Source organism: Perissodus microlepis, chromosome 4 (genome assembly GCF_051167445.1).
Source record: "Perissodus microlepis isolate ML-2025 ecotype Zambia chromosome 4, ASM5116744v1, whole genome shotgun sequence".
Lineage (NCBI taxonomy): Eukaryota > Metazoa > Chordata > Actinopteri > Cichliformes > Cichlidae > Perissodus > Perissodus microlepis.
Window position 1 is genome coordinate 5,979,931 of NC_140464.1, and position 24,865 is coordinate 6,004,795.

The 24,865-nt window shown below is 40.4% G+C and overlaps 1 protein-coding gene across 2 annotated transcripts; it reads right to left on the reverse strand.

Annotated features, from left to right (window-relative positions):
- Nucleotides 1-3,489: 3,489 nt before the first annotated feature.
- map3k3 (mitogen-activated protein kinase kinase kinase 3) lies at nt 3,490-24,865 on the reverse strand. 2 transcript variants are annotated; one of them, XM_084925264.1, is made up of 18 exons: nt 24,343-24,865; nt 23,459-24,128; nt 18,368-18,457; nt 17,776-17,897; nt 14,860-14,900; nt 14,321-14,420; nt 13,751-13,864; nt 13,411-13,531; nt 12,636-12,769; nt 12,183-12,256; nt 11,894-11,961; nt 11,355-11,450; nt 11,042-11,203; nt 9,750-9,898; nt 8,400-8,531; nt 7,749-7,878; nt 7,419-7,596; nt 3,490-6,185 (listed from the first exon to the last, which is right to left on the reverse strand). In XM_084925264.1, exons 3-18 carry the CDS (start codon nt 18,369-18,371, stop codon nt 5,957-5,959), a joined length of 1,854 nt encoding a protein of 617 aa, XP_084781390.1. In that variant the 5' UTR covers nt 18,372-18,457; nt 23,459-24,128; nt 24,343-24,865; the 3' UTR covers nt 3,490-5,956. The 2 variants fall into 2 exon arrangements, with proteins under 2 accessions (XP_084781390.1, XP_084781389.1); XM_084925263.1 differs by having other exon boundaries at nt 23,459-24,865.

Consider the following 24,865-nt stretch of genomic DNA (forward strand, 5'->3'; position numbering starts at 1 on the left):
GACCACCTCAGCTGATCTTTTTGAAGAAGATGTGATTTATGGAAATGCGATTTTGACCAAGTGCCCATTTCCTTCTGCAATAATATATCCCTCATGTCAAGAACAGAGTATTTTGGCATGACAATAATGTTATTAAAAACAGAGCTGAAAAAGACACAAAAGTACTAAAGGTTTAGGGAAATACTGCTGAAAAAACTATGAGTAATATTGGTTTTATGTTGCTGACAAGATACAGTAAATAACTCTAAGTAATTTTAATGAGAAAAGCTACGGTAACTGTGTAGCAAGTTTCTTTCTTTTCTCTATCTCCTCTTTCTGTGTTCATGTCTTTCTCCTCAGGTGTTCCCTTCTCACTATCTTTAATTTATATTTTATATATTTCATATAAGTCTTTTGTATTAATGTTTGGATGGTCATGCAAGTTTTTGTTCTTCACCTTTGTTTGATTTTGCCACCTGTGCTTTATCCCTAATGAGCCTTCTGGGTTTATAGAAACCTCACTCTTCCTTCTGTTCTTTGTTCTGGTGTCATTTGTGTAATCCTCAGTGTGTGTCCTGCTCTTGTGTCCTCATGTTTCCTGGCATTTCCTAGTTCTTCTATAAAGGCTTGCCTTTTGTTTAGTTCTACATTCGGGCTGTGTAAAAACCACAACAGCAGTGGTTCATAAAGGATTTCTTTGTTACTAGGCCATAAAATCACAGGGACTGTAGACCAATCATAGTGCCTTTATTCAGTGGGAGACAGTGAATAAAGGCCCTAGGACTTTACTATTTGGCCTCTGAGTGTTGTTGCTAGTAAAGAAGAAAAACAACAACGCACTGTCTTGAATTCTAATTGGTATCTCTTAATGCAGGTTAAACAAGATGGCACACTGTAAGTCTGGCAGATATTTGTTGATTAAAAAGGCTCCATCTCTAAGGATTAATAGCATGCTTGCATCATTAAGGTGACAGTAATTGTTTCGCCCCTCTGAATTTTTCCGGCAATCACCACCGTTGCCCCAGTTCTGGTCACTGAGGTAATATGACCTGATGATTAAACATCCACGCAGAAAGAGAGTAAAAGTGGTGCTGCAGACCTCTCCTTCTCTTTGCTCCCTGCTGCAAGAGTTTTATGAAGGGCCAAGTCAAACAGCTGATTCATAGATCCAGCACAAGAAGACCATCTCATCTGCAGGACTTACAAAAAGAAGGGGTGTGGGGCAGAATCTTAAAACTGAAATGATCTCAGGCCAAGGTAAAACTGCAGCCAGCTAAGTTTGACTGCTCTGGCATTTTGCGTCCAGAAACCCCAGTGTGAACCTCTCAGCTACCATTCTTCAACCTGGCTGATGTCTGAATGTACATGGCCACATACCAAACTGAATCCTGACCAACAAGCTGGAAACACGACTATCTCAGCCCCACCTTCATCACTACATCAAGGACAGACAGGGTTTAAATTAAGGGATAGGCCTTAATCAAAACTAGGTGCTTTGGGTTTAAAAAAAAAGTGTTACACCCACAAAATGATGTCCTGCAACAAATTAAACAAGATGAATTTAACCTATCTGCATTAATCCTTGTGAACATGAGACTTGTATCCCCCAACGACTACGCGGGTGGGGAGAGTGCTTGATTGTGTCCCTCACACCCCTGCTGCACTTGTTTGGTCAGGACAAATTATACTTTTTAGTGACTTTGCATAATTCCCTGCATAGTTGAGCCAACTCAGACACTGATATTGTTAGGAATATTAAAAAAACAACATAATTTAATGGAGATTTTATTTATGCCTAAAACTAGGTGTAATTCTTGTCTGTAAACTGATCCTCATGGTGCAGTATAGTTTTCATTTTACTCCTCGTCCTTCTTGAGAGAAATTATTGTACATGAGATTACTATGAACCTACCATATCTTTACATTTACCTGGTGTGCAGGGCTCTTGACTGATTAACTGAGACTCGTGGAGGGAAAATAAGTAGATTTAATTTTCTGCCATTATACAAAAATGGTTCTTTCCTTTATATAAAAACATCCTGTTATAAGTTCAATATTAAAAGCATATAAAATTCTTAAACCTACTTCCAATTTTCCCTACTAGTCACATATAATACAGGGGCACTGAGCTCCTTTAATTTATATGCTTAATTAGATCCCATCTAAGGAGTGTGTGGAGCGTGCCTGTCTGTCTTAATCTCCTACTTGCTTCATTCACCTTCAACAGTAGGAAGGTTCTCATACTTCGATTATTTCCATAACAGTCTCGCCCAACAAAAAAAAAAAAAGAGGACTAATTGGGGAAAATAAATGAAAACACCTGTTCTTGTGCAATAAACAAAGGATCTGAGCACTCTTCCACTGCTGGTACTGACTGTAGGCTGGTGCCGATGGAGACTTGACAGTTAAAAACAACACAGCTGAATGCTTGGGTTCTACTGAAGCTGCAAGGCCTTATGGGAAAAGGGTTTTAATGAAAATCAGGGGGGCTTAACTGGGACAGACTGAACAGCAATATGACTCAGCACCACTAGGTCCAAACAGAGCGTAGCCACAAAGAAGACGTCAGAGAGACGGGGTTTAGAGCCCAAGCTCCAGTCTGCCTGTCAGCAGGAATGCTGGGGGCCCAAATACACACAGATAGCTCTGCTTACCCTACACATCACATAATGAGGATGGCACTCAGATAACAACCCAAGCTTCACTTGATTATACTCAGGTCAGAAAATCATTAACATGTCAGAATTTATAGCCTCATTAAAGACAAGAAAGAGAGGGCACGCTAGAGTTTTTGTTGGATAAGTGTTAACATCATCAGCTCACAGTAATAATCCTAACCTTCAGATATTTAGAGGCCTCGTTCTCCATGTTTAACATGTTGCAAATACTAGTTTCTAAGTTATATAGGAGACAGAGATGTCATTAGTTTAGCAAAGTATTTTGATAGGATGAGAATACTACAGGATGTGCTTTGACAAACAGTTTTGAACCAATTAAAACCAATGATAATGGTTTCTTTATGGATAATCTATGAAGCACATTTGTGGTAAAATGATTAGTTGAAACAAAAGAAAAGAAAGCTGTCATTTACCCTAAAATCTCACTCTACACTATAATCCCATTCTCAAAAAAAAGAGTGAAAAGACAATAAAAACAAAGCCTGTCAAAAGTAAGGGAATGTCTATATGACACCAGTTCACGAAAAAAAAAGACCCTTTGTTCGATACAGTCTGTTTATCCATCTCACAGGCGGACACGGCCTGTAGAAATCTCTTCTTCCTGTGTCTGCCTCCTGTTTTCCCTCATGAGAGGAGTGAAAGAGCCAAAAGAGAGGAAGAAACAGAGCGAGGGAGGGAGAGAAAAGAAAAACGAGCGCATCAATCAAGTAGCTTCTTATTGCCAACAATGAGCTCAGTCTCCTGTGTCCCTTCATTTACAGGACTCACTGGGTTTGGACAGGCTCGTCCTCCCACGCATATAAATACACTGATAACAATTAGACAACATATTTAAAAACTATTTATTTGTTTTTGAGACAGGGAAGGACATATATACAGTATATATTTATATATAACATACTATTCTTTTCTTGCTGTAAAATAAATTTGATACATTAGACTTTGCACTGCAAATCTTGTCATGATACATATAATACATTTACATATATTGATTTCTACCAGCTAGTCTGTATTCATTTGATCATCCTAGGGTCCTTAATTTCTTTAAAACTGCATCACTTAAAACACATTTTAGCTGCCTTTAGCATGTAGCAGCCCCATAGAAATAGTTTTCTATTACAGTTAAGGCAGTAGCAAGCTTATTGCCCAGAAAAATCATTTAATACTGGACTCGTCTGAACCCTGGGATAAACAAAGTCGTCGTCTGGGTTGAACAGCGAACTCTGACATTCAGCGCTGGCTCTGATCCTGTTTGTCTTTGGCTCACACACCACTTACTTATGCTTTAATAACACTGAGTTCACAGAAAAATATTACTAGAAATTTCTTTTGTAAGTTAAACCCCTAAAGGTTTCATTCATGAGTCTCCTAGATGAGTCAAAACAGTATGGCCAATCATGCAAATTTTCCATAACCTGTCAGGTAATACTGCCTTCAAAATGTATAGCTAAGGATGTGTGGAAACATTTTTCTGCACTGGAACAAAAACCAGGCAGCCTGAGTTCGTTTTCCATCCATTTTTCATTTATAAACCCCATTTCTGAAATGTCTGCAAAACCAGTTGCTTTCAATGAGTCACTTTTAACAAAACTAAGTCCTCAAAGTATCATTAGCTTTGACAGAGTCTGAATATAAAAAATATATTTAAACATATATACCTATAAACATCTAACTGGAGTGGACATGGGGATATAAATACAAGTGAAAGAATTTTCACATTTGAAGTTAAACAAACCAAAACATCACAAACATTCCTTTTATAGAAAAGTGCATCTGATTTAAATTGATCTTTACGCTAAAGCTTCTCAGTCAGGGAGGTCTGGGCCAGACACACGTGAACACAAAGAAGGCCCATCACATTAAGGCCTTTAGTTTGACTTTTCAAACAATAAAAAGCGTCATCTGATTTACTTTTATACATACAAGGTTAGTTTATCTACTCCTGCTCTGAGCTCAGCAGGAGGATGTCTGACAGAAAAATTAGTTACTACGAGGTGAAGTTCCACCCTTAACATCCCTTAAACTGTTTATTACATTATTCAGCTCAGTCCCCAGACTGTATTGAAATGCACTGATTTTCTGAATTTACCTGAATGCATTAAGACGGCCTGAAAGAGTAGATATTGTTCTTCTACCTGAAAACTAACTGTTAGAAAAATCTCTCTTAGATCAGGCATTGCTCCTGTTTGCACCTCTCACACATAAAAACTAGTTTCAAGTGAAAGAGCGAAGCATGTCAAAAAAACAAAACGCCTGGCAATCGTTGAAAAGTTTGCTTCAAAAATGTAGTTTCTCAAAATGAAACTTAACTGAAAAAACAAACTAATTTAAACTAATTGGTCAAGTTGGGAGTAACGTGCATTTCTTACTTTAGCCGCACACGACAACTCTTTGGCAGTTACAAAGTCTTGATTTCTACTTCATGTTTTAAAATGTCATACATAATGCTGGATTAAGATTTTTCTTATATATTCTGTTCAAAGACTGCAGGATGATTATTTTCCAGATAAACTAATGTTAGATCCATTCAAATGCAATAAACAGAAAAACAAATGACCCTCATAGTTGTGGAGGATCATCGTCTATTCAAGATAATATCATCAGGCTTTGTGTATTTGTGTCCTATCATGATGTTATCCAAATTTCCTATCTTCCCTTTTACCAAGATAACTAAACCATCCTAAAACATCTTAATTTTAAAGGGGTAAAAACTGAAAAAGTGCATCACAAATAGCTTAAAAAAGAGAGATTTCTTTGTCTCAGAAAGGTGGAGATGGACAAGATGGGGAAAACAGAACAGCAATCCTGTCCATTTAGCGACACTGTGGTTCAGCTTACACTTTCGGCTCACTGTAGCTTTAAAATGAGCTGAAGCTGCATGTTTAGATTTAAATACTTAAGGATATCTGGTATTTCTCATAACTGCACAAGTGAATGTAAACATGGGAGCTGATGCAACTGGTGCTTGAGCCTTAACTACATCATTCTGCCTTTGGAGTGCATCATTTGGTGTGTGTGACTGTGTGAGCTTGAATCTATCAAGCTACTTAATCTGTGTTTTGTTCCCCCCTTGTGGAGACTCTTGTAAGAGCACATACTGGCATTTTTAAGGCTTCGTGTTGACTGCCATGGTCAGCGTTGTTTGTGTTCTTTGGATGTGCTTGTGAGAAATCTTCTTTGAAGTATCTGAGTCCTGGAAGAAGCTCAGTGCCCTTAACACTGACATCTCAGTCATCTCTATGTCTGGATTTCTGGGATCTTAAGGAAGCTGCAGCTTCAGTTCAGAAACCACGCAGGTCTCAACACAGTATCTGGGAGAAAGGGTGTCTGAGCAGCTCCTCAGCACTGGGCCTGTGTTTGGCTTCCACAAAAATGCTGCGGATGAAGTCCCGTGCCTGGTCGGAAGTGTGCGAGGGCAGAAGCGGGTTGGTGGGCTGGGTGGCGATCTTGAATATCGCTGCCATGGCCTCATATTCAGCCCACGGTGGCTTTTCTGTCAGCATTTCGACCACTGTGCAACCAAGACTCCTACAAAAGACATGCACAATAAATTTAGCTTTAATATGACTTACAGTGGAGTCTCAAAACAAGTTGAAACAAATACCACATTTTTTGTCTGTGCGACTCACTCCTAAAGCCTTACAGGAATGTGTTTGGTGGAAACTTCGACACACACTGTCTGCAGATGGCCTCTGCCACCTATCTGGGAGCATTACTCTCCTTCCAGCACAAACTGAAAACCTGGAACATACCAACTTCTGTAATGACCTGTTTGACTGGCCTTCAGCCAATCACATCACTCGCCTGGTGGGTCACCACCCAATTAGACTGCATGAGGGAATGTGGTCTGCTGTGTGTGGGAGTGTAGTAGAAAGTGGGTTTCATACAGCAGGCTCCTCACACAATTTAGTGTTTTCTTTTGAGAGAACATTGTTACTCCTGCTTACCAAGTAATAGCCTGGTATTTTCACACGTCTCAGCCTCCCCCTTCCCTCATTGTGTGATCCTAATTTCATCTTCAAGTGTTTCTGCCCAATAAACTTAGCAGTTTGTTACTTCAATCAAGGTGCTTCATGTGTTTGTTTCACTCTCACACAAGTTTCCAGCACCAATCGCAGGAATCATAATGTGCAGCAACAAACACCCGATTGTTAGTGAATAAAGACTGCTGGTGATCTCATTCACTACTGCAGCTACTGCAGGAGCATATCTTAGCTGTCACTGGGACAGAGGGGGTACATCCTGGACAGGTTGCTAGTCTACTGAAGGATTTGGGTAAAGATACATCTGTATGTAAAATAAGATTTCCGTGACCTGACAACATTAAACCTTGTTTTTTTTACTCTGTTTAGTGTGTAAGTTGATTTGTTAACTGAGAGACACAAAAAACTGAAGTAGAGAATGCTTCATGTATGGATGTTGCTGTAAAGAAGCAGTGTACCAAAAGAATAAAGCAAGGAGGCATAAAAAGATGTACTCAAGGTGCAGTCCTTGAGTAAATACACAGATTAAGAATATAGTTCTTGTAGTTTTAGTCATTATTTTGTGCCCCATCTAATGCATCCATGTCAACACCAAAAACTGTACCACCATCATGCATTTGTATCAGTTCCATAGTTTCTACTAAGCCTCTCTCTCTTTCTAGCAAATAAACTGTATGTCAGCAAGCCTTTTGAAACGGTGCAGAGGTCAACTTCAGTTTAACACACCGCCTTGATCAACTTGGACAAAACTAAACTGAAGTGGATCTTTTGGTCTTACCAGACATCAGCTTTCCTTCCGTAGCCCTCTCCACTGATCACCTCCGGACTCATCCAGTAGGGGGTGCCGGTTACAGAGCGTATGCCGGTGCCAGACATGCAGATGGTCTGGAGCCTTTTGCTGGCACCAAAATCTCCAAGCTTCACGTTTCCCGCTGAATCCCGCAGGATGTTGGCACCTGAAAGCCACAGTTGATATGAAACATGCAAATATTACATGTCAATAATCATCATCCACACGCAGTAAGAACCAAGCATCTCATTATAAAACACTAAACGTTTTCTTTCTGCAGAGCATGATGTTTCAGTATCTGCAGTTAAACAGGAATACCTTTGATGTCCCTGTGTACAATCATGTTGCTGTGCAGATAGGACATGCCTTCCAGTATCTGCCTTGTGTACTTGCGGGTGACATTTTCTGTCAGGGCCCCATAGGCCTTCAGCTGATCTTTGACAGAACCCTGACAGGAAGAAATCACAGGTTTTACATGGTAACGCCTTAAAACAACAGCTTAACAAGTCGGAGATAGTGAATGCAATAAAGAGTAAAGACAATGAGCTAAGAAATCAAGTTAAAAAGCTGAAGATGACAGAAGAATGAAAAGGAAACAAACGTGTTTCAATGTGTGATTTTTTTAAAATCACACATTGTCACTTTCTGTCACTAGTTTCTGGAATAGTTAAAAAACAAAAAACTGCCCAGTTACTGTGAGCTAAATGGAGTAACTGTAGTGGTTTGACCATTATAATAAAAGTACAGTGGTCAAATTGCTTTACTGAATAAATAAATATGTTTATATTGTCAACACAGCAATGCAAAACATTAACTCGTGGACATTTGTGTCTTTGTTGCCCTCGTGCGACTGGTTTCAGTCCTACATGCAATGGAAATGAACACACAGCCTGCGATTGAGCAAATGATTATCATGAAAACAATCACTGCTCTGCCTGAATCTGTAAAATGAGAGCTGCTGAGACTCACCCCCGGCATGTATTCCATGAAAATAGTGAGAGTTTTCTCGTTGTGATCCCTCAAACAACCGTAGTACTGAACAATGCGCTCGTGATGTAGGTTTTTCAGCAGCTGGATTTCGCACTCTAAAGCGCTGACCTCCTGCACATAACAGTGAACACAGGGAAAATTAAAAACTGAAGAAAGGGCAACAAATAACAGAAAATCTATAATTTTTCAACATCTTTGCATTTTTATGGATTTGCAAATTGCAAAATTTGGATTTCAGCTACAGCTAATTCCCGCCCCAGGCCCTGTTATATCAGTTACCATTACACAGTCATCATAAACAAATGCAGCCATAAACAAATGATATTTTTTCTTTACTGCATGTGAAGTCAAGCCAAAAGTGGAAACTAATGCAGAGAGTCAATAAAAGCCAACAGCACAGTTCCCTAAAAGTAGTTCCTGTGTTTACTTCAGAGAATTAGGCCACAGCAGAGAGAGAGACACAGAGAGAAAGGAAGAGTAGGAACTCAGAGGGACACAAACTAATCCCCAGGTCCCAGCACTGAAGCTGCTTTAACAGAAACAAATACTGAATCACATTTGCTACAAGCAGGGGGTGGGAGTGGGGGTGTGAAGGGGTAACAAGAGGTCAATGCAATGCTGACCCATCGCCCCTCCGTCACCACTGCAATATCTGGCTGCTCTCAGATACAGGAAGTGACAGTGCGTGTTTTCTCTGTGGCAGACAGGAAAAGAAATTAAAATGGGGAAGAGGGGGGTTGATGGTGGAAGGACAACTTCTACGATGCATTCCACTTTTAGTTTGTTGATTTTCCTTCCAGCAGGCTTTTATTTTTGTCTCGGGGGATAAAATAAAATTGGAAGCTTGAATCCAGAGCCGTAGCTAAACTGTGGATGTTGGTTGATTTATTAATCCCATGCTCAGCTATTCCTGCTAACAATCTACATTCCAGCATAATGACCTGAACAGATTATCGTATGAAGTCACACTTGGCACATTTTCAGCTGGACATTGGTCCCGACTCATGACTTGTCAGTAATGTGCAACCTTGAGTTTGACATTAAAAAAAAACAAGAAGAAAAAAACGATTTCATCATTCATGAGATATACAGTAAAAAGAGGATGTGATGTAACCTTCTGACAAACGCAGCACAATTTTAATGTACAAGCAAAAGCAAAAGTTTGCAAATATACAACATGTGAGCATAACAAGAAAGTCACCGTGGAAATAAGAGTACCAGGGAGAGAAATAGTGAGAACACCCACACACGTGAAAAAAAAAATTCTGTTTGTGAAGGTATGCATAAAGTTAAACCATCCGTGTCAATGAATATCTCCTAGCTCCTCACCTTACTGGTCTCAGGACTGTCAGGATCAAACTGGACTTGCTTGGCAGCCAGCTCTCTCCCAGTATCTACATCATAACACAGGTAAACCTGACCAAACGCGCCCTGGCCCAGAAGCTTCCCCCGGCGCCACGTCACCGGAGCACTGGGGGCTGAAAACAAACAGACAAAAAACAAAAAACAAAACATTTGTTGGTTGTTGTTTTATGTATCCATTCATTCTCTTCCACTTATCCTTTTCAGGGTCGCACAGGGCTGGAGCCTTTCCCAGCTGTCTTAGGGCGAGAGGCAGCTACACCCTGAACAGGTCGCCAATCTGTCGCAGGGTTAACACATATACACACCTCATACTCACATTCACACCTATGGGCAATTTAGATTTTCCAATTAACCTATCCCAACTAACTGCATGTCTTTGGACTGTGGGAGGAAGCCGGAGTACTCTGAGAGAACCCACACAAACACGGGAAGAACATGCAAACTAAACAGACAGAAAGACGCCGGCCTAATGGTGGAATTGATCTCAGGACCTTCTTGCTGTGAGGCAACAGTGCTAACCACCAGCTTACATTTTCAGAAATATAACTGAATATTAAACAAAATGTTACTCGTTCTGTTACACAACTTCCTTAAATGGTCATTTCCAGTTACAATTTTAAATCCAGTCTTTAACCTCCTAAGACCCGAACTCTTCCACAGCATGCATTTTTAATTTCTCTTTGATATTTGGGCATATTGGGGCCCGATGAATGTAAAAACAAAGAATTACCAGATTTTTTTTTTAACCATATTTTTGTTTTTAAGAAAAATAAGAGCCACATATGAGGATATTTGTTTAAAATTTTCATAGAACAGTAGCAGTATAATGTCCTCGTAAGTGGATATCAGGCCCATGTAGAGCAAAATTGAGTATTTTAGTCTAAATAACCCAAAATGTGATGTCCACATATGTGGACGCCAGGTCCTAGGAGGTTAAGGCAGACTTGGCTCCAAGTACCCGGAGTTAAAATTGTCATTTGACAATTTGAAAAAACAAAACAAACCGAACTTCCTGTCAAATTTAGTTACATGTTTCATTTACCAACACTATAATTTTGCTCCCGTGGGTGATTTTATGAAGAGTATGAAATTAAATGTTTTTTTCTTTATGATGCAGTATAACAGGAACTAACATGATTGAGATAAGCTTCAGCTGAAAAATATAATTAGCGCTGTTGACTCATTTATTCACCTCTGTCATAAGCACTGCGTATGAACGTATGCGTATTTTTATTAAAAAGTTGTGTTTTACTCACACTTATGGGGAACAGAACGATCCTGGGGGCGTAGCCTGCCTTGTGCGTCGACCTGCTGCCAGCTGCCCAGACTCTCCTCACTGCCGTTAAGTGACCGTCTTGAGGGCACTAGAGTGAAAAGGTTCCCCTGAGGGCGACGAATCCGTGGAAACGTTCGGCGACCTTGAGGAGAACAGGAAAGAGTGCGGCTGATTCTAATATAACATTGTGAATGGTGAGACTAAGGAAGGCTATACTACAGATGGAGGCAGTAGGAAAAAAAATGTACCTACTTGAAAAATGCTACATATATAGTAGATATCATTAATCTCACCTTCACTGTTGTCCTTATAAGGGAGGGACACAAGGTACCTTCGAGGAAAGGTGCCTCCCTTCCCTGCTACCCTGTCATACACATGATTCTCCCGATCTGAAAACAAACACCCAGAGTGTCATAGCTCAGCAGGAAGCTGCAGTTGAACAACAGCTTAGTTAGCTGCACGGTGTCACGTACCATTAAATTTAGCTTCTTTGATATTCTATTTTGTAGCTTGTACTTACAAAAAATGCTGTTCATGTAAGCTTGCAGCCAGTTTACATTATCACTGACAAGAAAACACTGATTAACAAAAGTAGATAACAGATAAATTATTATTAAATGATTTTATTGCGTATAATAGATAGATAACAGATCAGTAATTAATGTTATGCACTCAGCTTATCAAAGCACAGGGCAGTTTGCTAAAAACTTGTTTTCAGGGCTTTAAAGACATACTAAGGTATTGACTGAATGCACACATTGTATGTCTTATTACATGAGTGCTGTAATCATCTTTCTATATAGGTAATGGAAATACTTGGCTTGGCTGTTACCTGAGCACTCTTGACGATTATCAGGGTAACTCTTGGCTCTGTGCATGCGAGACTTCCTCAGTGAGGGGCTGTGAAAGAGGAACAGAAAGGATGAAGACTGAGGTATGTTCAGAAGCCGTCCCATAATAAACTAAGCGTTTCATCAGCAAAACGTTGCATTTATTTTATTTTACAAATACCAGTAGTTGAAATGTAATGGAGAAATGATAAAATAAGGCATAAGTAGTAAGCTCCTGGCAGGAGGCATCAATGTTAGTTTTGTATTTAGCAGGCAGAGCCTGTTTGTCACCTGTCTGAGTTGCTGTCCAGAGACTGGCAGCTTCCAGAAATTGAGTTCTCTGCACTGCTCCAGGGATCCAGCACCTGCACATGGCACAATGGAAAATTCAGAGTGTCCGTTTTTATGCGCGTGTGGTTTGTGTACACACAGGACTATGTTTTTGAAAAGTTTCATTTTCTGTAGAACAGCTGCACTGGAAAATGGAGATGAGCAAATCTGGGGAATTCGCCGAGCACTTAGTTCAGCTTTTTACTCCCAAACTTAATTTGAACTTCTTAGGAACGTGTTTACAAAATCTCATCATGTCAGCCTCACAGCCCATTAAAAACCAAAGTCGGAAAAGATCTTAATTGAATCTCATAGGTAAACAAATCTTAAAAGTCGTAATCACAAAGACACAAGATCCATATGATTTCTATTATAAGTTTTCTTTTCCCCATTATGAATAAAGAGATGGCTCACGCATTGATCGCTGGTTTCTGGGATGAACTCTCCCTCACTGTTTATGCTGGTGTATGAACCTTGGCGGGCGATCCTCTGCTGGCGTTCAGGGACGTAGCCAGGAGGTGGGGAACTACGCCCTGTGTTCTGAGAACCTGGAATCAGTCAGAAATGATGTGTATTAGCTAGTTACATGTTTGCCTGATTTTAAAAATTGTTAGGCTCTGTTCCTCTCTACTGAAACTAATTTTTATTTTCCTGTACACATGAAAGTCGGACATGTTGCTGTTGAGACTACAGTCAAAAAACTCGAGGACACATCCATGTTGTAATTTTGGGGGTTTTCTTCTTGCTGACCAACAAAGATAAGGCAACAATGAGAACTAGTTTCAGCATTTAAACTTGTTATGATGCAAAGCTCTCAAGCCTTCTAGGAGCTACTTTGACCCCTCCTCCTCTAGAGGGGGAAAAAAAAAAAAACCTAAAACAGACCACTGGTCCGCCACACTAATAGCATTCTGTAATCTGATTGGCTGCTGTCCAGCAGGCATCGTCTAGTGATGGTGAACAGGAAAAGGAAGAGGACCCATTGCAACAAGGGGAAGCAAAAGAAACACCAGTACAAGAGAGTAAAATAAGACAGGCAGGGAAATCAAGGCACAACAAAAATATCCATAACTGATAATTCAGTGACTGTTAGGAGATATAATCCAGTTCAAGTCAATCAGATCTCTTTTTTTCTCAAATGAGTAAAACTGTGAAGAACTTTAAATAGACCTGAAATCACAGTATTTACCAGTTGATAGGTGACGCCCCCTGGGCTCGGAGCTTTGGTACACTGTGCTCACATCTCCAGTGGACTGGGAGGATTTGATCCTCACCTGCTTACATGGCACGTGGTGGGAAGGAGAGGATGCCTGTAGTTTGGGAAAAGATAGGAGAACAGAAGATGTGAACAATGCTTTAACACATTTAACAATTTCCTCATGTCATCAAAGCAGTTAGTGTCGGTAAATCAGGAACTTGGGTATTTCACAACATGGCGCTGTGGTGAAGAAATGGTAGTGATGCAACTGTATGCTGTAAATGCACGCCCCTGTGTGTGTGTGTGTGTGTGTGTGTGTCTTGAGTCTTACATTGCTGTGCTCCTGAGTGAGAAGCAGTATCCTGATGCTCTTCATGTTGGAGCTCCGGTCTAGTAAGTCGATTGCCTTGTCAAGGTCATCCTGTCCTCGCAGAGGAATGGACAACTGCCAAGAAACCAGACAACAAAAAGAACACACATATTCAAAATGACATGGAAAAAAATTCTTGCCAACATTTACAAGCATACACAGGCTGCTGTTCAAACGTAAAATGCACGAACATTAAATCAACACAGAAAACAGACATGCAGGAAGGCACAATTGAGCGAATGAGAATTGGAAAGTTGATAACGGATGATCCATTACTCATGTTTCCATTTACCAAATTACTTGCCCTTCCTCAATATCGGATTTACAACTGCTATTTAAGAACATAACATCTTAAGATTTAAAGTACAATTTGAATGATGTCACGGTGTCTTCCTGCATCTTTTACTTGACTCTGAACATGTCTCGACTCAACGATCCGTCAAATTCTTGAGGAAGGAGCAGCTGTGGGTGGGTGGTTGGGTGAAGGGGGCGGGGGGGGGGGGGGGGGGGGGGCACAGTATAACACTTTACCTCATTGTTCATATAATGCAGGTCTAGCTGCTGGCCAAAGACCGTCTTGACTTTCTGCTGAATTTCCTCAAACTGCACAGGTCGTCCAAAGACCAGGATCCTGCAAAAAGAAAAGCAGCAATGAATCATCCAGACAAAGGAATTATGAAAGATTTACACCAGTTGGTAAAGAAACTGCATTAAATTACGTGCACACATGCAAACAAAATACACAAGCTGATGTTTTGAGTGTGTGCAGATTTTTCTATGTACACCTTGCATATTTGTGGTTTATGTTGGCAGTCGCTGGCTAACCACAGTCCTTTTCCCTTCTCTTCTCCAGCTCACATACCAGTCTGAATTAAGTGTGTGTCAGACTGTGAGAAGTGCTCTTTCATGAACTGGAACATGTGACAACAGCTGCATGCCTAAGTGAATGTGTTTATGTCTCCTCCATAAGTTATTAGTCCCTCTCACTTGCATATGAATGTATACTACTGGAAAGCACGATACCCACACATTCACAACATGCATGTTAATGCAAACCACGCCAAACTCACCTCCTCTCTCCTGAGAACTCAAACTTTATCCTGACATCGTCCTGAAAGAAAGCAGAAATAGCAAGGTCAAAGAGTGCTAATACAGTAATGTACAAAAGTCTCAAGTAACTTCTCATTTCTTTATATTTTGCTTTCCAGGAGCCAGATTTTCTTGTAATTTTTTAAAAAGTGAGCAGTGGTTTTCTAATCTTAATGAAAGTCTTTAAAAGATTTTCTTTTGGAGATTGACTGCTTCTTCACTCATTACTTAGACCAGTTGTCGTTGTACCTGAACATTTTCAGAGAAATGTTGTTTTACTCAAAGTTGTATCTACACATAACTAACAACTTAGGAAAGAACCTATTTTAAATTGCGTCTTCTGATTCTTTGTTACTAGCGGCCCGGTGGAAAAGCACATAATTATTTCTTGTTTCTTTACTAAATCTATGTAAAATGCCAATGAGAACAAAGTTTAAGCCCTAAACAGTATTCTTACACCAGTAAGATGATTCGCAAAGAGCTATATGCTGCACACTTGGCATATCTTATGCAGTGTGTCCTTAAAATTTTAAGGAAACTAGACAAGCAGAACAAAAATAAGGTGGCAAAGATTCGGATGAGTCGTGTCTTTAAGAAATAAGAAAAAAAAAAATCTAATTTAGACCTGACACAGGCCTTTGCATTTTGTCCTCCAATTGATCCATCTACTGTTCACTGAACCCTGATCAGAAATGGTCTTAGTGAATAGCTGTCAAGAAGCCATTCTTAAGGAAGGGAAACAGGGAGAAAAGCCTGAGGTGTGCCAGACTCCACGAGAACTGGAGTGAAAATCAGTGCCAACAGGTCTTACAGAGTGATCAATACAAATTCCAAATTTTTGGTTCAAATCGTCAGTACGTGCGTCAAATGACGTCAGAAAAAAGGGCCAAGAATGAGTGTCTACAGCCATCTGTAAACCACAATTAAGGCTCTGTCTGGTTTGGGGCTGCAGCCAGTGGTGTTGGAAATCTTGTCAAAACTGATGGAATTATGCATGAAAAAACATACTGTCAGATTTTGATCCACCATGCAATACCATCTAGAAAGTGTGTGATAATATCCCCAAACACACTTCCAGAGCATATCAGTATAGAAAAAACACAATGAAACTCCAGCAGTCATGGATTGGCCTCCTCAAATGATAGATCGTATTATTACTGAAGTGGCGTGGAATCGGACAGAAGGCAACAAAAGGCTGCCAACATCCTAAGAATGTCCTTCAAGACGTCTGTAAAATTATTGCTGAAGATTAATTAAGTAAATTACAAGAAAGCTTGCCTAAGAGTTCAGGCTGCACTGAGGAGTAGTGGTGATCATACCAATTAGACTTCACCTGTGGGTCTCACACAAAGCCGAGCCAATGTGTACCTCTTTAATTTCTTAGAGAACTTGCACTCGTAACAACTGCAAATAAAGTTACAGAGATTACATGGATAGCCAAGCAGAGAGAGAATTTCTTGTTATGGAGCAATAATTCTACAGGAAACAAACTTATTCACCTTCTTGTAGAGTTACATGAGGAGATTGCTTCCTGACTGACCATCAGAAAACATGAAGCTACAGCCAGGATCCGGCTGGCTTGGCTTAAACTGGAAACGGAGAGATCAGCTAACACGGTCCTGTCCAAAGGTAACAAACTACACCTACCACCAGCTCTAAATCTTACCAACTAAGTTATTTCCCATTGCTTTCATTTGGACAAAAAAACCAAAGTGTAATACTGGAAATTGAGGACATAACTACAGCTTAGGATTCAGGATGCTGACCATTAACCCATGAACAGCAACAACCTGGGTCAAATTTAGCTTGGATGTATTTTTCTCTTTTAAATATTGTCATATCACTACTATTACTATCCCCCACAATTTGCATTATTATATCCTGGGCAAAGATTCTTCAAACAGCCCACGTAAAACTGTGAAATGAGGAAGAATTTGTTTTTACTACTTGTGAACTTTTCCATTCTACCTTTGGACAAAACCAGGGTCCTTGCTCCCTGGTGTCCAATATCTTTTGTAAACTTGTCAGGTGCTCACATAAGCTTTATATATACACACACACTGTACAGATAAAAGTCAAGTATGTATATCAATCTTAAATGCAACTTTTGCAGGAATGAGAACGAGTTTTATTTCCCAGAACGTTGCTTTGGGCAAACACCAAGATTAAATTTTAGGTGGGCCAAGTGCCACTTTTTCTTTTTTCTTTTTTAGAAAAGCTAAAAAATTATTTGACAAATTGGTGGTGACTTTGGAAATTCATGTAATTTTGCTAAAACTATGTACCATGTGCGTCAGGAGAAATACTAAAAGCATCAAAAAAATTTTGCCAAATACTCCTGGACACTTACACTGAGCTCTATTAAAGAAGTTTTCTCTAATAAAAATTCTTTGCTTGACACATTTGTCCCCCCTGATCTCTAGACTCGGGGTTTTAAATTGAATTATAGAACAAATATCACTCTGGCTCATTATGTTATGATTATGTTTATTACACATTTCTCACTACACAACTTATATACTCCTTCAAAACACAACATAACAACGCATTCATTTAAGACACAACAACTGAGGAAGCAGTTTATGAAGACAAACAAATTTATAGGGTTTAACCTTTGTTTAGACCTGTTTCTAAAGGGTCTTGCCTAATAAATGACAACTTTACGTCTTCAGAACTGCATTGCTAAAAAAACTCACCTTATGTGTTTTTAGACTCACAAAATCTTGATGTTGTGTATTCATATTGGATCAGTGTGTTTTGTTTTTGATTTGTAAGAGATAAAATTTAAGACAATTTACATTTTTGTAATTTTAAGTTCTTCAGTTTCATTAATTTTCTGAAATTTTAGATAATTAATTCTTACTTTATAGTCAAATTGCGATGGACTGATGCTGTACCTGTCTGTTGGCCTGTGCTGGTGTTTTGGGTTTACCGCTGTCATGAGACAACACAGGCTGCCGCCGCGTCATCTGGAGGGCAACGAGGTCCTTCATTATAGAGTGGAGAGCCTGCCTCTCATCTACAGGGGAAAATAGGTTGGCAAAAAGCAGACAATTAGATAGTGGATTAACAAATAAGTGGTGTGAGCATGACACAAAGTGAAAGAGATATGAGCTCTGCACTAAAAGGTGTGAAAATACAATCAGTCATCTTTAATTGCAGCTTTATTGAAACTATCCTGTGACTGAGTATTGGAGGCTTGAAAGAAGTACTTTGTTTTTGATATCCTTATTCCCACATTTGATCTCAGCGCAAGTTCTGTCTTGTCTGGAAAAGCTCACGAAAGAAAAATATTCCCCTTGTATAGCTTGGACAGACATCATACAGCCCTGGGGCTGAACCAGACCCCTATCTCCAGAATGCTGAAAACCAGTCCTCTTCACCTGACTGTCTGGAGAAGCAAGTCGCATCAGCTATGCCCTCGGGGATGGTGATTGGTGTGTGTGTCTGTTTTTAATGTTGTTTAGAAAACTACACTCTAAGACTTACTCATTGTGGCGTTGTTTGTGATCGAGGTCTACAAACCAGTCTTCGGAAACTTGCAGGGTTGCCTCTGCTGTGCCAACCAACTCCCAGAGCCTTTAGTGGTAAACACAGAAATCAATTAGTTATGAGAATAAAGCATGCAATAATTGAGGTAAGAACAGATATGACAAAGGGCATCATTAAAAACTTGCACTACTTTACTGGTAAATGTTATGTATACGAGGAGACAATAGGAAAAAAAGGAATCGCAGAATAAGACCAGAACGCTGGCATGACAAAGAACCTGTTATATTGTACCCGTCTTATATGAAATTACAGTAATAAAATTACACATTAGTGTTTAATGTGTTTCAGAGAATCTCTTTTTCATTTACAACACAAATCCCTTCTCATTCCTTGCAGGCACGTAACCGAACCCTGCAGACCACAGACCTAAAGAGTTTTTCTGACTGGAAGGCTAGGCGAATGTGAAAGTGTGCAGTGCATGTGAGAATGTGTATTGTGAGTTTGCCCATGAGAAAGAATGACAGTTGGAAACGGCTGAAATTCAAGCTGCCCTGGCAGTGATTATTCTGGCTTTGTTCATATGGGAAAAATGTTCTTTGTGAAGAGTTTTCTGCCGTTTCAAGTAACTACCAGCTTTAAACAGCCTCCTTTGCACGAGCTGCAAAACTCAAAGTCGGTTGTGTCATAACTCCATTGTTGATGTTAACGAGGCAATATTATCAGCCCTGCTCAAGGCGTCAACAGCATTATAAACTGAGGCATTTCCTTCAATGGAGAGGGTTTCCCTCATATTTGTACCAATAAACCATGGAATTTAAACTAATTCGGCAAAGGCAAATACAAAGCACTTTAGAGTTTCTTGAGACTTTGAGGTCTCAACACAAACTTCGTTTTCACAAATGCACCAAATAATGAGTAAATATTGTTCAGTCAACCAGATACAAGTGACTCACTGCCAGCAACTACAGTTTAAAACAGCTGTTCCCCCAGAAATGCACCGACTTGTTTCTCACCCAGTTCTGATACCTCAACGTAATATCTGGTGATATTATGTAGAAACTGTGTACCACACAGCATCCTTAGGAAGACGTTTATGACCAGAAACTTGAACCCAAAGATTGAAATAGCATGTTTTATCCTGACACATGCTTTATTTTTCTTGAAATATACTGTAGCAAATCAATCCCTCTACACAAATTCTATCATTAGCTGCTGAGTAAGTCTTGAAAACTAACGACTGGTTTGATTTAGAATATAGCTGTGACTAAAAAAACCCCAGTCAAAGAAGGTCAGACAAGAAGTTGAACAGTGTCTGAGTCTGGAGCCAACAGCAGAGGCTGTCTGTCTGTATTCTGTAGTCAAAGGCTGTCTTAAAGGAAAACAAGAACACGAGAAACTCTACTGTACATGAAATAAGCAGCATCGGCACCTGAGGCAACTCATTGACTTTGTGGCTTTCTGGGTAATAATCACCCACAGGAATGCAGGGCATGTCCGTCTGTGGTCGCCGGAGCGTTGCCACATTGCTTTCAAGCTTATGCTACTCTCAAGTTGCCCTGCCAACGGTGAAGGTGCCAAATAGTTTTGTCCTGCAGTCCTTGAACTTGTTTATAGCATCTAATTCCAAAGTAAATAACACTGAATTTATGCAGCGTGTATTTCTCACTGCTGCATTAGTGTACAGACACTTGAGGTAACATAGAGCAATTACCTCATGCATTACCTAAAAAAATGTGTGAGAAAGAGAACAGTCAACACAGTATTTAGAAACAAAACCTCAACTCAAGTGGTCCTTATGGTCAACAGCACAACAACAAGCTTCTCTGTCAAGTCCCCAAGCTACCCTCATCTCTCTCTTGCTTCTCCTGATTTTAATTACCTCCCAAGTGGAATTCGGGGAATTCAATGGAGAGTAAAGCTGCACTGTACCAGTCCAGTCAGCTGTGCCTGCTTTATTTTCCTTGTATCGCATTTCCAGGACTAGCAGGATTTACATGGATTTTCCTCCACCCTCTCTTCTCTGTCTGCTTTAAGAGGTGTTTAGTCTGACGCTGTTTTTCTCAGCCACAGTCCCCTGTCTCAAGCCAGTGATGCATTAGGACTGAGGACTTCGCAGCAAAATCCCATGGCCTGATGTCTGTCCTGTTTCAGGTGCACATGTGCTTTTCATTTAGTGCAACCCACCACATTTAAATATTGCAATCTCAACAAAGAGCTTGTGCTTGTGTTGGCTACGTGAAGTCTTAGAATGTCCTCTGTAGTGTTTTCACACATGGAAATACACTGAAAGTCAAAGCTTATGTACAATGTACATCAAAATGTTCATTGTGCATGTTAATATGAAAAACACCGAAAAAGATTTAAAGACAGAAAGCTGGCACCTTCTGTTGCATTCATGGATAGGCTTGCAAAAGCTAATATACTACTGTATATTAGCTTTAAAACAAAGTTGTCTTAGTAGCAGGAGTTGGCAATCAAAGTCAGATGTATCCAGCAAATGGGCCCATTGCTTACTCCTCAATACAAATATGACAAAAATTAAACTCTAACCAGGATGGCGTGGGGAATAGCCTATAGTGAGCTCTGTTCTAGGTTCATAGTCGCATCTAGCCTTTCAAAGCATCCTCTAATATGTCTCCTCTCAATACTTCATCATGCAAAATATTGCAGTTACTAAGCAATTGCATCACTCATTATCAATTCTCCTCTTTTCCTTTAAATAGTAACATGAAGTTATTCAAGGTTAGTTTTCAACAGTAATTGTTAAGAAAACAAACTTACATGTCCAGATACACAAACGTTACTGTGTATCTGGAGGTTCTGACACAGAAGTCCTGACTTATCGTCCATAAAACAGATGTATGCTTTTATATGCCCATAACTAATCTGGCCCAAAGACTTCCCCTATTGACTTAAGTTAAGATAAACTCTGTCACACTTAAATTTAGACCTTTGAATATTGTCAAATGACTATACTTGAGTGTAGGTGTTCATTGCCATCTCAGACTTCACTGACACACTCTCTTTCCTGTGCTGCTCTGGAATTCAGATCAATAAAAATAACTGCACTGTGGAGCTTTTAACTTTTAACTGCAGAAGGGGGTATGCTGCAAAATAGTACAGCCACCTCCCCCTCCATGAATTGCCACCTTATCATGATGGAGGGGTTTGTGTGCACACATGATCCCAGGAGCTATGTTGTTGAGTGCAATTTGCCCCTGGTATGGTCTCCCAAAGCAAATTGGTCCTGTTTGAGGGGCCAAACTAAGAGTGATTCACAAGATGAAGGAAAAACAAACAAACAAACAAAAAGGTGCATGGATACCCTGGGATAGGGTTACTCCCACCCTGGAGTCAATCGCTGGTTGGTGGTTAAGTTTGGGAGGAAGGGGGCAATCCACAGGCAGTGATTTGGTCAGGCAGATTGACTTTGTAATTGTTTTTGTTATCAGACCATCTGCCTGTTGCAGTTTGTGTTGGACACTCAGGTAAAGAGATGAGCAGAGCTGTAAACTGATCACCACCTGGCTATAAGTTAAAACAGGTGGTGGTAGAGGATGCTGGACAGACTTGGCGTACCCCAAACATATAGTGAAAAACACGGGTCTGAGAGTCTGGGGAGGCAATGAAGCAAGACTTTTGGTCTCACTTGGCAATTATGGCAAACTGTCAGGTGACTCAGGAAGGGGAAGCAGCTTCCTGCTCACGCTGTTTACAACGGGGATGGAGTTCTGCTGACCTCAATAGAGGATATAGTCGCTTCTCAAGCCCACTGACACACCTTCTGTAGTAGAAGCAAAGTCTGGGGACAAGGAGGGGTGACTGGCCCATTACTGTGACTGATTTACTGAAGTAGTCAAAAGGTCTTTAGTGGTCGAGCCCCTGGGGTGGATTAAATTTGCCCCGAGTTCCTTAAGACTCTGAACTTGTGGCTGTCTCGTTTGACATGCTTCTGCAGCATCACTTGGAAGTTTAGGATGGTGCTTCTGGCCCTTTGTTGCAGATTCTGTTCATAACTTTTATGGATAGAATTTTTAAGGCATAGCCACATGGCAGAGGGCTTCAGCTTTGGCAACCTCAGGATCACGTCTCCGCTCTTTGCAGATGATGTGGTTTTTCCGTCCTAATCAGGCAGTGATCTCCAGCGTAACATGGGCTGGTTTGCAAGAAAGTGTTAAGTAGCTGGAATGAGAACCAGCACCTCCAGGTTTGAATCCATGAACCTCAGCCAGAAAAGGGTGGATTGCTGACTCCAAGCCAGGGACGAGTTGCTGCCTGATGCTCTCCCTTATTGAAAAGATGAGGAGCTCAGTGATTTGGGAGGGACTCACGTTAGCGCCATTACTCTACTATTGATAAAAGCCAGTTGAGGCGGTTTGGGCATCTAACTAGAATTCCTCCAGGTCCCGTGCTAGGAAGGTTTTTTTGAGCATGTCCAAACTGGGAGAAGGCTCCAGGGTAGAAAAAGCACACACTGGAGAGATAATGTCTTGGCTGACTTGGAAATGTCTCAGCAGTCCCCCAGATGAGATGGAGTGCCCACGCAACCCGAACCGGATAGATACAGAAAACGGAACAGAATGGAATAACACACATGCTTGAGGAAGATAAGCTATTAAATTTTGTAAGCACAGCTGTTATATATTCACTATGGAATATGAATTTTATTTTTTTTCTCAATTAAAAAGGTGGAAAGCTGGATGGCATTTTCAACCCTGACTGATTAAGACAAGAGATCACAGACAAATCCTTTTTGATGGAAACTTTTAGAAAATACTACAACTACAATCAATATTCATTTTCAATTCCCTCCAGCTTTTTATACCGTCAGTTTCTTAGACTTTATTCAACTAATTCAGCAAAACAAATAATTTCCAGGACATAGCCTATTCAATAGTAATAATAACAATAACAACAATAATAATAATAATAAACCCGACCCACGCAAATAATTAGAAAAGTTTACATTTCTGTTTTTGGCAGACAGATATAAAAAATATTTCAAATATATACATTTTTCCCTGTCGCATGAACACAGCGCATAATTTACACCTGTCACTACTCTCAGGTGTAGCTCACAACCCTCACCTGTAGCGTCGGCAGGTCAGGTCAGGTCAGGACCGAGGTTCTCCCGCGTACAGCCGACTGGTCACCGTAGTCTAGCGGCAGGAATGACGCAGTAGGTCCAGCTGTTGTTAACGTCCATTAGTGTCCTCGGTCAGACCAACACACCAAAGAGTGTGAGTGACTGTAAAGGTGCCATCGGCGGGGCTGACCCCCCCAGGTACCGGGGCTTGTCTTCTTTAACGGAAAGTTAGATCACACACACAAACCGATTCTTTCCAGGTTGTAAAAACAAGCACGGTCACATGAGGCAGCTGTAAGCCTCACAGAGAAAATGTTCCGATGGGAAAACCTACATCAAACAGCTCCAGCTGTGGCCCAGAGGCAAACTTTTGCGCCGTTGTAGCCTCGGATCCTTGGAAAACTTAAATTTCCAAAACATCTTTAGAAGTCACACTAAAAATCGATGAATTTAGAAATGTATTCAGAGCCGTGTCCCATTACAGTGTTAAATACGAACAAAAGCTGCCAAACCAAAGTGTAACAGTAACCGTATGGCCTGTATGAAATCCATTTGTGGGTAGCAGCTCGCCAGAGGAAAGACCGTACGATTTCCGTGATTCTGATGGCCTCTCTTCCTGCTAAGTTTGCAGATTTTCCTTGACCGTGGTTCCAGGTTTGAATCCACAATATTCTAGGCAGAAGATGTTTTTATTCTCATTGTTGCATTGAACATAACTGCATCGCATTGCAACGTGAATGATGATATAAACATAATCAGGGAAGAATACACGAAGGCCTATCTGGCCTATAAAAATGTGCAGATTAATTTAATTGAGATAGCACCGTTCTGGGTTCAGACTTAAAAATAACACAGACTATAGGGACATTGGCAGAAAAAGTACTACCTTTGAGTTTATTATATACTTTAACCAGATGCGTTATGTCATGCGAAGCCAAGTAGGATAAAGTCCACCGATGTTTAAACTTCGCAGGGCTGCAGACTCTAAAATTGTAGAACCTGGAGTATTCATATAAACAGCAAAGTGATATTTAAAAAACAAACAAATAAACAAAAAAAACGTACATTAGACGAGCTCGGTCTGTTTTCAGCGACAGTAACAAAGATGTAGTTTGTTGAGAGGAACCAGCGGTCGTCCACAACTTTTCCGAACCAAAACAAAGCAAGAAATAATCTTCAGCTGAATACGTCAAACTTCCTGACAGAAAAAATATCGCCACCGGAACCAGCTTTTATGCTTCCAAGAAGTCATGAAAACGGCTCGAAAAGGTTGTATCCATGTTTCCCAGATGCTTCACTGTCCGGCATCCAAACGCAAGTAATAACGATGATTTATTCCCGGGGGGATTTCTGACTCCTAAACTATCTAAATTAGAGCCGTGCAGCCGCGGGGACGCGCTGTTACTCGG